At 40.2% G+C, this 14,219-nt stretch overlaps 1 protein-coding gene across 1 annotated transcript; it reads right to left on the reverse strand.

Annotated features, from left to right (window-relative positions):
* Positions 1–631: 631 nt before the first annotated feature.
* On the reverse strand, positions 632–11,809 carry TKTL1 (transketolase like 1). The gene is made up of 15 exons (XM_007420520.4): positions 11,746–11,809; positions 10,846–11,025; positions 10,160–10,277; positions 9,840–9,953; positions 9,119–9,216; positions 8,745–8,936; positions 8,536–8,663; positions 8,259–8,452; positions 6,999–7,163; positions 6,748–6,904; positions 5,403–5,533; positions 4,495–4,578; positions 3,177–3,273; positions 2,948–3,067; positions 632–1,671 (listed from the first exon to the last, which is right to left on the reverse strand). The coding sequence occupies exons 1-15, from the start codon at positions 11,796–11,798 to the stop codon at positions 1,499–1,501; spliced, it is 2,004 nt and encodes a 667-aa protein (XP_007420582.2). The 5' UTR covers positions 11,799–11,809; the 3' UTR covers positions 632–1,498.
* Between the last annotated feature and the right edge of the window lie 2,410 nt (positions 11,810–14,219).

Consider the following 14,219-nt stretch of genomic DNA (forward strand, 5'->3'; position numbering starts at 1 on the left):
GTTTATCATATATGCATTTCTAATCCATAATACAGTAAGTAGACATGGTTCCACTTGTATAATTTGTAGTTAAAAAAAGTTGATGCATTTTTATCATGCAAAATTGGTTGATTTCTGCCTTTTGTAGTATACGATAAACAGATTGTATCACAAATTTACAATCACAATTTAGCTTAGTATTCTCAAACTACATGGTTAACTTACGGTTCAGACTGTGATGCAAACCCAGACAATTGAGTCATGTAAACACCATGAGCAAGTCTGCTTTATATATCTCCCACTACTTTTATTCAACACAACGCATTCAACTGAAGATGCTCTAGCTGCTAGTCAGCTGTTAGCAGTGATCAGAAGCTTAGAACACGCCTTCTAACTTGTTAGAAAGGAGTTTGCATCATTTGTTTGCTGCTCCCTTTTGAGGAAATCAAGTGGAAACAAAGTACACACTTGTTCATGGTGAATCAAAGTTTTTAGAAAGTAGGCTGAAATGTGATTAGGGAGAAGGGAAAAAATCAAAACACTGTAGTTGTTTTATGTGTAAAATCTTACTCAGCTGTTAGGCTATTGCACACTGTATTTCACACACTTTCTCCTTAAGTATTTCCAATATAAATACACAAGTCATCCACAATAAATTGATAATTTGTTTATTGATTTACTAGATGGCAGTAAAAGCACATGTAAGACAGAAACATTATCTTGGTCAAATTTAAGTCTGCTTATTTGTTAGGTTTACATCCTGCCTTTCCTTCAGGAGCTCATGGCAGCAGCATACAAAGAGCTCCCTGTTTCCATTTTCCCCACAACTTGTGAGGTAGGTAGGTTGGGTGAGAATGTGTGAATGGCCCCAAATCACTAAGTAAGCTGCTATGGAGGAGGGTGGACTTAAACCTACATCTCCCTGGTGCCACTCCAACACTTAATAACTACACCAAACCGCTTAAGACAACACCATTAATATTGTATATATATGAAGAATTTAAATGACCATGTTCCCCTAAGAGTTGCTTGAATTTTTGTTAAATAAAAACTAATTATGTGTTAACTCCTTCAGGCAGGAAATAGCCCATGGAAAGTCTACCCAACTCAGTTTTGGAATGTCAGGCTGAAGAGGGGAAAGCCAAGTAGGACAGGAATCAAGCACAAGAAACGGTAAGCTCGGGTGAGATGAGCATTATTTGGTCCATGTGGAGTAGTCAGACCCAATTAATGTGGAATTACAACTAAAAATAAGAAGGAATGGCTTACTGATCGGAGGGGAACTGTGTTATAAAACAATTTTAAGCTTATTTGCACTCAGAATCAGGTCCAAGACCATGAAATTAATATTAACTCCAATTGTCAAAAATTTAAATAAAAAAGTTAGACAATGTGCATTTGGGAATCATACGGAGGAACTTTTGGTTGATTTTATCTAGAGAACCAAGCAGCTGTCACCCTACTCTTCAGAATTCATTTTCATAATTTCATAACCTTTCTCTCCTTCATTCCTGTCAAATCAGTTGGCAAAGGTGCTCTTCACAGCTGTTATTATGTGTTTTGCACTGATCCCAAAGAGATCTAAGAGCTCAGCAGGTTTTCCACTCCGAGGCACACCTGACACAGCTAAACTCTGGACCAAAATACCAGGTTCTCCAGAGACAGCTGCAGCCACAGCTTCACCAATACCACCTAGAGAGAAAAGGAAGAAGGGATGGACATAAATGGAGATTTCCTGTCAGAGCACGTTTGGTCCAATCCACTCCCATTAACAGCTTCAAATGAAAGTTTGAGTTACAAAGATGTACAGCTCCCTCCATGAACTGAACTCATCAAGAAATAGGTTTGCATATCTTAGCAGCATTCAAACCTCTACCTTTTTGTTTTGTATAAATCAGTCAGAAAGAGAAACTTAAGGACTCCAAGGAACATTAAAACTTAAAGAATTTATAAAGACAGATGCTTATTTTCATGTTTGGCCCAGAGAGTGCAAAGAAAAGCATCTATTTTTCTTTCAAATGTATAGTATAAGCTCTTTAGCCATGCAGTGCCTCTCATTCTGACTATGAAAAGAAGAACACAAGTAGCTTGCTTTACAGGCCAGTTGAGACTGTTGCCTCTTTTCACAGGAGAAAGCTACAAGCTTAAGCAGCATGGATGCCAATTAATTGAATTCAACCTGACTTAATAAGGTGCAGAGAATTCATATGTAAAAGAGACTTGTAGTCTCACATTAAGTCACAAGAAGGCAAAATTACAGCCTTTATAGTGTCCAGAAGCCTCCAGTACGGTCCATTAAAAGTATTATTTATCCCATTTACACTACTTTCTCACTTTTGACAGCTCACTAATCAACCATTTGGTAGGCACACTTCACTCATATCCCAAACAGCTGATCAGCAGCTGCTGGAGCACTGTCCCATTGTAGCCCTCTAATGTTTAGCTATGATAGGAATATACTGCTAAAGGTGAAAAGAGTGTTACCACATTTCTAACAGTCTGTTGAGCAGCTGTTTAGTGGGATGCAGAGAAACACCACTGCACTGGGGACTTCAACATGAGGAGAGGGATAATAGGCTATGCACAAATGGCTCCTGACCTACCTACTGACATCATAGGTAGCCCACAAGAACAAAAAGGATGCCATACCTGTTTTAACAGAAAGTGAATGGCCGCCTAGCAGCCATTCATAGGCCATATTAACCTGCAGCTCAGGGCTTGTACTCCCAATGTATAATTTTTCTCTACATGGCACAGCAATAGGTATATCTAATAGGTACTGAGCAGCACCTGAAAAAGTCTGGTAGTTTTCAGTATCAATGTATAACCAATCATGGCAACTGTAGAAACAAAACTAGTTTGTAAAAAAAAAGAGTTACTAAAATAGAGGATCTGGGCAATTGCATCCTTAGCCATAGTCAACTTCCCCCAAGAATGTCTGAAAAAATATATTTAGTTAACTACTTAACTTCTTTGTAATGATCCTCAACTGTAATGATATGTCCCCCAGTGGCTCTGGCATTGGAAATGATGGTATCAGCATCCAAAGGTTTGATTGTAAATGGATCAATTACCCGTATATGGATCCCTAGGAAAAAGCAAAATACTAATGAGAAGGATGAAACAAATAATTGTTTATAATACAGCAGATCAAGTCAACATATAATTGGAGCTCCAAAGCTCCAATATTCTATTACCTTGTTTGGATAGTTCATCAGCAGCTGAAAGGGCCTCATGAAGTGTGACACCTGCTCCAATAACGGTAACCCTGTCAGCATCGCTCATACGAACAACCTATAAAAAGTAATCAAGAGACATAGCATTTTCAGAAGATACCTAACCCACTAACATACTAAAATACAACCCTGCAGAATAAGGGAAGGGAGAGTATTTTTGATCTGACAATTAATGTATTTCAAGCAAGTATGAAGAAAATGCCAGAGTAGGCAGACACTCCACTGTTGACATGTACCCTCCCTAAACACCATTCCCTACAATTCTCCATGCAGGTCCTCAAGGGTTAGCTAAAGAGGCCTGGTGGATCATATCTGACCCACTAGTGGGTGCTGGTCTATTCCTACTGCAGAGATATAGCAATATTGAACCCCCCCAAAAAGGAGTGCTATCCAATCCAATCCAAGAGGAAATTGTTTTTTCAAGAGCAAATTCTAAATAATCATGAGAAAGTGGACTGCTTGTGGAGAGCAACCTGCCATTAGTGGTTAGACTACAGCTATCACCCAATCCATGTTCAACTTCAACTTTCATATATAGTGCACAAAATGAATGACACTTCCAAGTCACCAAGATGATAACATAATTGTGCTAGAAGCCAAGCCGACATTGAAAAATCAACTTTCTTGTTCCACACAAGACATCTAAACTGCCCTCATTTAAACAATTTCTGTCTGGGTACAGTCACTTTAATATTGCCTTGTCTGAGCTAAATCTAAATCCAAGTTCCAGGGACTTATTTCTACAGCTAGGAAAAACAGGAACTCAACTCCCTTCTTACTTGTAGAGAGCCTACAGATGCTAGGATAAGTAAAAAATGTTATTGCCAGAATAGTATTAGTCTTCTGCCACCTAATGGTAGGCACATACACTACTTGATGCAGTAACCTGTGTATTCCTTTTGACTGTCAGTCTGTTTTGGGGCATTGGCAGACAAGGGTGGTCTATGTTAAAGATTTGACTGTAGAATATAGGATGCTCTTCTGCATATAATCTACCCTTGGTTTGCCGTAAGTGTCTGCTATTTCATAGCATTTCTAAATAATTTAAGACTGTATTCTGCATTATATTTGAAGCTAAGCTACTTGCTTGGAGGAAAAAAAATCCTTGGATGCCACAATTCTTTCCCAGTGTATTTCAATTCATGGTGTAGGGCACTGTTCAAGGGAACACTAAACATTCTACTACCATTATAGGCCAAATTATCTGACACCAGTGTTCTTTCTTTGGATCTTTGAAAGCTGAAATAGAACTAGAAAGCATGTGCTTCAAGTCCTTTACCTTGGCATGGCCAACCCCAAACTTTTCTTCCTGAGAATACAGGACAGGAGTCTCTGGACGACTGGTACGAATGAAGCATATTCCCTGAGGAGCAGTATGGAAATTTCAAAAGAAGTAACAGAGATCTTACCAAAAATTAAGCATTATAGATCACAAAAGGATTTTAAAGAATTGTACTAAAAATGTTATCTAAAAAGCACAGTAATGCAGAACATTGCTAGATTTATGCAAAGCACCTTAACCACTTTTTAAGGCAATGCTGTCACAGAATGACATATAACCTAAGTAAAGAATGAAAGATACCACACTGGAAGCATAAAGAATACCCTGAGAAACTCTCAAAATATGTAGGCTAATTACAATCTCAGATCAAAGATAAAACTGAAAAAAAAAATCAGGATGACAACCAATAGGAAAGAAGCTACATTGGTTTGGAACAGCTGCTACAGCCTTAATCAGCTTGTGAAATTCTGGCTGTTTAAGAGAGACTGAAGTATGTATCTAGAATGGATGTGGTTAATGCTTATTATGGCTTTATAATAATTACAGCTCTTGTTTTCTGATATATGGATGTATTTATTGAATATTTTAGTATGTTTTTGCTGTTGACTTGATGTATCATTATGAATTTAACTTTTTTAAAATGTTTAGATTTGTTTTGAAGTGGTGTAAAAGAGCTTGAAATAAACAAACAAATAAATGAAATAGCCCCCAACTCATTTTCTGATGGCCAGGATAAAAGATCTTACAAGAAAATGCTATGCGCAAGAAGCATTGTTGCAAATTGTGGCTTCTAACTCTAGAACAACCCCCAATTTACCTCCCTAACTCAATGATAGTGCCTCAACCATGACAGGTGGCAATGTGGCCAAGACCAACACCTGAGGTAACATCCTTTACCCGCATACCTTAATGTTTGCTGCCAAAAAAACAGCATGCTCGGTGGAGACTGCATCACTTGGGTAGAACACAGTGCAACCTGGAATGGTTCTGAACATGGCTAGATCTTCCAAGGCCATCTGAGAAGGCCCATCCTCTCCTGGGAATGAAGAAGTTGAATAGATCACTTGCCGTATAATAGAAAAGTATGCATTCAGGAGTATGAACTATACTTCCTAATATTAAGAACAGTAATACTCCAGGTACACAGGGCAACGGGGATTAACTTGGAAAGTTCTGTGGTTCTAGGCCTCTGAGATTTAGCATACAATTGTTTAATTCAACCATTTATGAAATCTACAGAAGGCCAATCATTTACAAATCAAGAACCTTCACTCAGGTGGAACTGGCTGCTTTGTACCTCCAAAAGTACAGGCATTTGGTACCCTGAGTAGATGAAAGAGAACAAAGAGAATAAGCAGAAATCCCAAAACACTCTGTAATGCAGTAATAAAGCATTATCATCCTGACAGGGTTAGACTAGAGGAGAAACAATCCACTGATATGGTTTTACATATTCAACAATTTCTGTTTCCCTAATATGTTAAGACTATTAACATTAAATCTTAACTATTATCATTAAATAGAACTATTAATAATAACCAGTCTTCAGTTCCAGAGTATAGCTAACTAAAACATAAAAGTAGATCTTTCTTAGGATTAACATGTTGCATTTGGAATACTAAAGGAAACATTCTTTCAAAACTCAGGATTCTCCAAAGGCCCTCATCCCACACTTCCCTCCCTCTATTATGTTTAAGACAAGCAGCTGACTCCCAAATGTGTGTGTTCAAGATCACTGAAAGGAAGGAAAAGCAAACAAACTGAGAAACAGTCAAGATTCCTTGCTGCACTATATTCCTGCTCTTCAGTTAATAACAATCTTCTGTTTTATTTATCCATTTATCAAATTTACATGGCCGCCCATCTCACAAGTGACTCTAGGCAGCATAGAACAAAGCTAAAAAATAGTTACTACTAAACAAATTATAATTAGTATTAAAAACATTAAAGAAACTGTAAAAAACTAAAATATTTTATTTTAAAAATAGATATCTTTAAATATCTCTATCAACTGCAGGCTATGAAAACTAGATAGATCTATGTTCAGATCCCCACTTAGTCAAGAAGCTTACTGGATGACTTGGATCAAGTTATTTCCTTTCAGCCTATCTTACAGCATAGGATCGCTGTGATGGTAAAACAGGAAGGAGAACCATTTGTGATGGCCTCACCCTGCTTGAGAAACAAAAAGCTTTATGTCTAATTATTAGTAATTAAATAAATGGGCTTTAGATATCAGGCAGCACATACCAATGGAAACCCCACTGTGTGACCCACAAAGCTTAATGTTTGACTGTGAGATAGCACCCATCCGGATATGGTCAAATGCTCGAGTGAAAAAGGCAGCAAAGGTGCTGGCAAACGCAATGGTGCGGTTCCTAGCAGCACAGCCCAGAGCCACGCTCACCTGCAACACACAAACACACACAAAAAAACCCTGGCATCATCAGAAGGTGTCACTGCACAAGATTTACCAATCCATTTCATATTTGCAGACTCACCATGTTCTGCTCAGCAATGTAACACTCTATATAGCGTTCTGGGTGGGCCTGTTTGAAAAGCTCAGCAAAAGTGGAGTTTTTAGTGTCACCATCCAAGACAACCACATGCTTGTTAGCCTTTCCCAGTTTTACCAGGGCTAAACCATAGGCTTTGCGGGTGGCCACCTGACAAAAGAAGAAAATCACATCATAATCCATTGCAAGACATTTAATTTACCATCAAGCCATATTCTATGAACATCTTCACTTTTCCTATCTAACTCCCAGTGACAAGCTAAAGAAAAAACTCCATTTATTTTAGTTAGGAAAAGCTTCCAAGAAATCAGTGCAGGAAAAGCAGCGTAGGACAGACATTAGAATACAGGCATTTTATATTAAACTGCTATAGTAGAAAAGTGGTGAAAGAGAGTGGAAGAAATATTAAAATTGATGTGTCTAAATTGAGACTCAAGTTTTCATGCAGTCCTCAAAAACTGTGGGTGTGTCTTCAGGATTCCATGCACTGACCATTTTAATTCTTTACATGCTAAAAGCAGGAAATGTTTGCATACCTGAGAAGTAGTAATCAAAGTTCTTATATTTAATTAACCATATTAAATGAAGTCCATTTTTGTCCAGGTTCCATCTACTCCTTTGTCCCAACTCTATTTTTTTTTTAATTGTGCACCCCTGGTTAAGTCTAGCCTCTGTTCCAAAGATGAAAACAAAATTGCAAATCCTGATCTAAGGTATGCTATCATTTTCCAAATTCGGTATGCTAATTTGCTGTTTATTCTCATGCACAGACTTTTTTGCCTTGCATAAAGCATACTTAATTCACATACTGTTCTAGGTCCTTTGCAGGATTTTTCTGTGGGGTGAGAGGTACTATCAAGCTGGAACTGAGAAGGAAAGATACCTCGAAGGAGATAGGTTAGGAAGATGGAATGTGACAGAAAGTCCATTTCAGTTCAAGGGCCGAATTAACACTGAAAGTACATCTTATGATGGTGGGGGCTATAAATAAGGTGAACAGAACACTCTTGTGGACTTTAGCCTCTTTGGTCCTTTTTTATGGCTACAGGGAGAAACAGAAAGTTGGTAAACTTTCCACATAAAAATAAGTAAATCTAGAATTTGTGAGTGCTCTGCATCAGGCCCAAGTCACACAGACCTCTTGATGAAAATGCATGCCACAAAAAGGACAGAAGAAGAACATTTGGAGTATTTGCAAATCCTGAAAGAAAAAAGTTATGGTAATCTGCCCAACCCATGCCGTACTTTTTCTCCTATATTATAGGTAGGTGAAGAAGGCATTCTGATATCCACAGTGTTGATTGGTGGCACATCTTGAAGAGGTGGCTGGATAGTCCAAACATCATGAGTCTGGATTTGACTCTGAATAGTATGGAGAATAGATTCCACTTTGTCTTTTGGAATGGGCTTTCCATGCCAATTGTCAGCATTCTCCACACCTACGACAGAGAGCATTTAATAAGTGACATCCAAGGACTATCATCACCTTTTCCCATCCCCAAGATTCAGAGACTACTTTCACCTGGGATTCCTCGCCCTTTGAAAGTCTTGGCCACAATCATGGTGGGCTTCCCTTTCTGCTGACTTGCTTGCCATAAAGCCTGGCACAGTTCTTCCACATCATGGCCATCCACAACACAGGTATTCCATCTAGCAGAAGAGGAAAAGGTTGGGGCAAAAAGCAGCAGGCTTCCCACCAGAATGAGGACAAAAACAGCCAGCAGTGCTTACCCAAAGGCTTCACAGCGTTTGCGATAGACATCTGTATCATGGGCCAGTGGTGCTGCTTCACTTTGTCCCAGACGGTTGACATCAATAATGGCTACTAGATTATCCAATTGATAGTGAGATCCAAATTGTAGGGCTTCCCATACTGACCCCTCTGAGGATTCACCATCACCCAGCAGGCAATAAACTCGGTAACTGGAAGACAGCAAGACACATGGGTTCCAACAAGTAAAGGGGGGGATGAATTTCTTCCGCTATACATTATTTGCCATTCTCTGACCCAGTGGACTTTGCAGTAGAGCCAAGAAGAGTGGCAAGAAACGTCCTGTGAAAGAAGCAACAAACTTCATTATGTAGACTTTCTGCAGATTCCTCACCTGGCTTTATCAAAGTATTTTCCTGTATAGGCCATTCCACAGGCAGCTCCCAAACCCTGTCCCAATGAACCAGTGGCCACATCCACAAAAGGGAGCCTCTGTTAAGCAGAAAGAAAGAGTGCTACAAACAGAATAAATACCCACATGCTGTTGGGTATTCCATAGAAATCAGTCTTTATGAGATCAGTCCTTTGTCCTCTATCCATTCTGGACAGAGACACAATTTGGATCTTTTCCATATGAATATATATATATATATATACACACACACCATATTTTAGTGCCCTTGTATTCCAACAAAATACACTCCAGTTTGTAATTCTATAATCAAATTGCGCTTTTGCCATATATATGTAGTTTAATATTAATTTGTAGAGTAGAACAAGTCCAATTTTATGGGCTAAGCTTCTGCATCAGTGACCCACAGCAGCACAGGTACAAACCATTACTGCTGTCACAGCTTTCTCCCCAACTTGTAAACGTCAGATGTCTTCATGAAAAAGCAACAGTAATATTGTTACATCCTACAGAAGCTGATCTTCTGAAACTAATTTTTGAAACTACTTACACCAGAACAGATTTTTGAAAGAAAGGAAATATTTTAAATTACTTAACATAAATACTGTATCTAAGATGATATTTATGGTTGACTGGATGGGTCAACTTATTTTTTTCCAAAGCTGACAAAAAACACCAACACTGATATTAGAAGAGTACTTACAGGAGTTGGGTGACCTTCCAGGTCACAGTTTATTTTCCTCAAGTTTAACAGCTCTGGCTCCTTGATAAAGCCAGCTTCTGCCCATGCGGCATAGAGCACAGGCGCAGCATGGCCCTGTGAAGGGCAAAGAAAGTATTGATCACAACCATGAAATAGTAATCTCTTTGGTTTTCAAGAAGATTATTCTGGGATGTGGGTGCTACAGAAAGAACTGAGCTAAACTCTTGGCTAGGAAGAAATAAGCCTTTCTTGAGCATTATAATCCAGTCCCATCCTCCACACAAAGCCCACCTGCCCCAGATTCCGCCCATTCCTCTCACCTTCGAGAGCACAAAGCGGTCGTTGCTGGGGAGGCCTGGTTCATTTGGCCTGTAGCGCATGGTATGAAAGAATAACACTGACATGATCTCTGCAGCACTGCAACATGATGTCGGGTGTCTGCAAGGTCAGAAGGCAGAGTGACAAAAACTCAATAGCAGTGACCCACAAGGAGACATAAAATTGCTATTAGGGTTGAACTTACAATTCAGTGCACAAAATCCAGTTAAAAGACACCTCTGTGACTTCTGTGTTCACTAGAAGCAATGAAAACCTTACACTGATAGGCCTCACAACATCACACATAGACTGAGTAAGACAAGTTAATGAGAGTAGCTCATAAACTTCAAGTAAGGCTATCGGCAGACGAAGGAAGGAGCTATTCAAATTAATGGATTTCTGCAAACCAATTAAGAACGTCTCCTGCCTTCATCCTATCAATGGACCGAAGCCTCTGACCAGCCCTGCTGAGACTGGAACCCAACAAAACGTTCGTTGCCCCCTCCCCGCAAGCCAACCTTGAGAGGAGGGCAATATACTGTACCAGGAAACGTTCCCACTCTCACATTTAGATGTAAGAAACGAAAAGAAGAAGAAAACGCAACCCCCAGCACAGGAAAATGGTGGGAACATCACAAGCTCCATCAGAAAAGAAAGAGAGCGATATGCCTCTCTTCTCTTCGATTACCCGGAATTCGAAGCGCAGGTTGCGCGAATAGAGTGAATCCGAAGACGATTCGCAGTATCTCGTAGGGTTTGCAGAGTCTTCTCCTTGGGCTTAACGTAGCTGCTGGCCATGATGAAGCTCCCAATATCCAGATGCGCTGAGCACGCTTCGTTCCTTTTATCTGGCGTCTCGGCGCTCCGCCTGCAAGAGGAAGTGAGCTCAGAGGCTGGGGGAATCGGCGAGGAGTGGGGTTTGCGTCGGTCACCCCACGCGCAAAGCAGTCGCTGCAGCCAGCCACGAGCAGCTTTCGCCAGGCCTGTAGGCGTGCTAAAGCATCAGCTACAGTTGGGCAGTTTCTCTTCACATGATACTCGCCAATTCTGCCCTTTGCTTTCTGGAGCCAACCACGTGCTCCAAACCCTCTTGGAATCCAGCCCTAATGTTTGTGAAAGCCGGGGGCGGGGGGAATGAACCCCCGCGGCGGGAGGGGAGCAAGCGGACGAGGAGTCGCGCAGCACGGGAACCTCGTCCTGACATCGCTGCAACATTTGAATGTGACTGAGGAAAGCGGCTTTTTCAGGGCGCTTGAGTGGGATCCGTACTTTTTACTACTTGTGCTCGAAAATGGAAGAAATTTTTTCCCTTCTTTGTAAAACTCCATGCCGTACATCGGAGGAGTGCTGCTTACCTTTGACATGCTGTTTTCTGATGAGCAAGGTTTTTTAAAGATGCGTAGGTGCAGGAGAAAATAAATATAATTTCCCCATCTGTGACACTGCAGCAAAGTATTCCCTCTCCCCTCCCCACATACTGACTATATAAATTAAAACCTCTACCTGCAACCTGGGGAATCATTCTTCTTGAACTTAATGCCAAAATGCAACATTCATACAATCAAACTACAAGGGCAGCAGTGCTCACCTCAGGAGCCTAACTCCAGGAAGGAATAGAGCATGTGGCCTGTCCAGAAACATCAGGCAGCCTGGAATGTGGTGAATTTCCTCTCTAGAAACAGCTAATATGCCTAGCCTTGCAGGTTTGGCATTGCAGGAAAGGAAGAAGGTCGCTGGCAGCTAGCCCAGAGTGGCTGTTTGCCAAGAGACTGAGAGACAGTTGCAAGGGGTGACAGCATGCTTGGACAAAGTGCCTGGCCACAAGTTTGTTTGTAGGCCATCCCAGTTCTTAGATATGAGAAGAGGGAGAGGAAGAATATCACTCTTTCTTGTGTCATAAATCCTACCTTCCCTCCTAAGTTAGAATATAGGAGAAGTGTAATTACTATGCCATCACTAAGCACACACCCCCTTACTTGTTCCATTGAGTACTAAAGCTGACCTTGTCTTGAGACAAACTGAGTTAGCTACCTCTGATGAAGTGTTGGGATTCAATGGCTGTGGTTGCGCATTATACGGAATTGCAAACTAGCCAACCACGTTTTAGCTTGCTGCAGACCCAGCACATATGATTAGATTATGGTTCTCTGTGTTTTGAAAACTAAAAACTGGGTTAATTGAGCAAGCCATTATTATTAGTTATCATGTTTTGTGCCATTAGAGCCATTTAAGAGTATAGAATGGTCTGAAAGCTCTGGGCAAGGCACAGTTGAAAGAGCAAAAGCCATAGAAGGGCCCCCTGGAGCCATACCACTATGCTCTTTCACAGCTTGCGTTAATTTTAGGGAAGTGTAGTAACATATTTTCATGGATATTCACTTCTGTATAAAGCATCAAAATGTCCTGGGCTATCTTTGCTTGGCCAGTAGGACATGGATTTGTGCAGTGATCCTCTCAGTCATCTTAAAATGTGGCTGCCTCTGTGTCAAGGATCCAAGCACATCATGGATCTCCTTTTATTTTCATGGCTGGAGAAAGGCAATAAAGATTAGAGGCTGAAGCAATCACAGAGATAATCTAGTATAGGACAGTCCTTTATTTCAGAAAGCTGTCCTTTAGATTTATTTAATTATTTATTTTCTTGGTTTTGCTGTTGAATTTTCCTTTGTAAAGCAAAGTTATCAACAAACTTTTTTTTTTAATCCTTATGAACTTCTTTCAGATTTGCCCCCTTTTCCTGTTTGTCTTTTATTTTTTCCAAGAAAATATGGTCATTGTAAGTATAACCTCCTACTCTGTTCAAGATTTGGAATGCAAGATGACACTTCCGCGACATGTTAGTTCAGCCTCTGCTTAATTTTATAAGAATAATAATAATAGCAACAATAATAACAATAGTAACAATAACAATAAAAATAAAAATAAAAATAGGAAGGTGGGTTGGGGAGGAAAACTCCACATGTACTAAAATGTGTCTATTGGCCTAATATGCTTAGATATAACTCCGTCAGGAGTAAAAGACTATATTGTATACACATTTTGTACAATGTACCAAAAACACAACATAATTACTTTCACAGAAAATATAGATAACTGGGATTATAGATGGAAGCACTTTTAACAGTACAGCTCACTATCTAATGACTGTGTAAACATCCATGTAGTTGTCTTACCAACAATATGGAAATAATTTGGGATTGTTTTCTTCCATGATATTTCTTTAGGCCTGGTCTATCCTATTACCCAAAGTTTCCTGGTGGTCTTCCATCCAAGTACTAACAAGGGTTGACTGGCCTTCCTGTTTCTCAAGATCAGCTGAGATTGGCTGGTGCTGACCCCTCCTGCATCTGGAGCATTCTCCTCATTGCAAAATGGCTACCTGAAGAGAAAACGTTATTTTCAGCTGCCCTCTTTGATTTCTGACTAGCCAACAGTTTTGTCAGATAACTGTTTAAGTACATTCTCATCTATAAAGTCATATTTACTTCTTTGATGTTCCCAGATGGAGGGACCGCATCTGCCTGCCATCTGTGGTTGAACTCTGGTCACAGAATGTGGTAGGACACTTTTGGAAATACAGCTCAGGTGGTGGTTCTTCACCTCTCATTCCCACCAACACATAGTTCTCCACATAAATGATTGACTGAGCTTGTATGTTGCTCTAATAGTAGTGACCTTTTGAGCAGCTTCCATATCCTACACAACCAAGAATAAATAAATCATAACAACCAGTTATGGGTAGTCTTTGGTTAACAACAGCATTTGGGACTGGAATTTCCGTCACTAAGTAACATGGTGGTAAAGTGTAATGTCATGTGACCATGCTACTTAGTAACAGCAGTTCTGGCACTTTTGGTTGCCGTCATTAAGCAAATCCTGCAACATCATTAAGCACGACATCACGTAGTCACCTCCTGCTGGCTTTCCCCATTGACTTTCCTTGTCGGAAGCTAGCAGTGAAGATTGCAGATGGTGATCATGTGACTGCGGGACCCTGCAATGGCCAGAACTTTGAGGGCTGGTTGTAAGTACAACTTGTTCCATGCTGTTGTAAGTTTGAAT

The sequence above is a fragment of the Python bivittatus genome, unplaced genomic scaffold, assembly GCF_059951505.1.
Source record: "Python bivittatus isolate LINGU-HERP-01145 unplaced genomic scaffold, Pbiv_v1 ctg000220_np1212, whole genome shotgun sequence".
NCBI lineage: Eukaryota > Metazoa > Chordata > Lepidosauria > Squamata > Pythonidae > Python > Python bivittatus.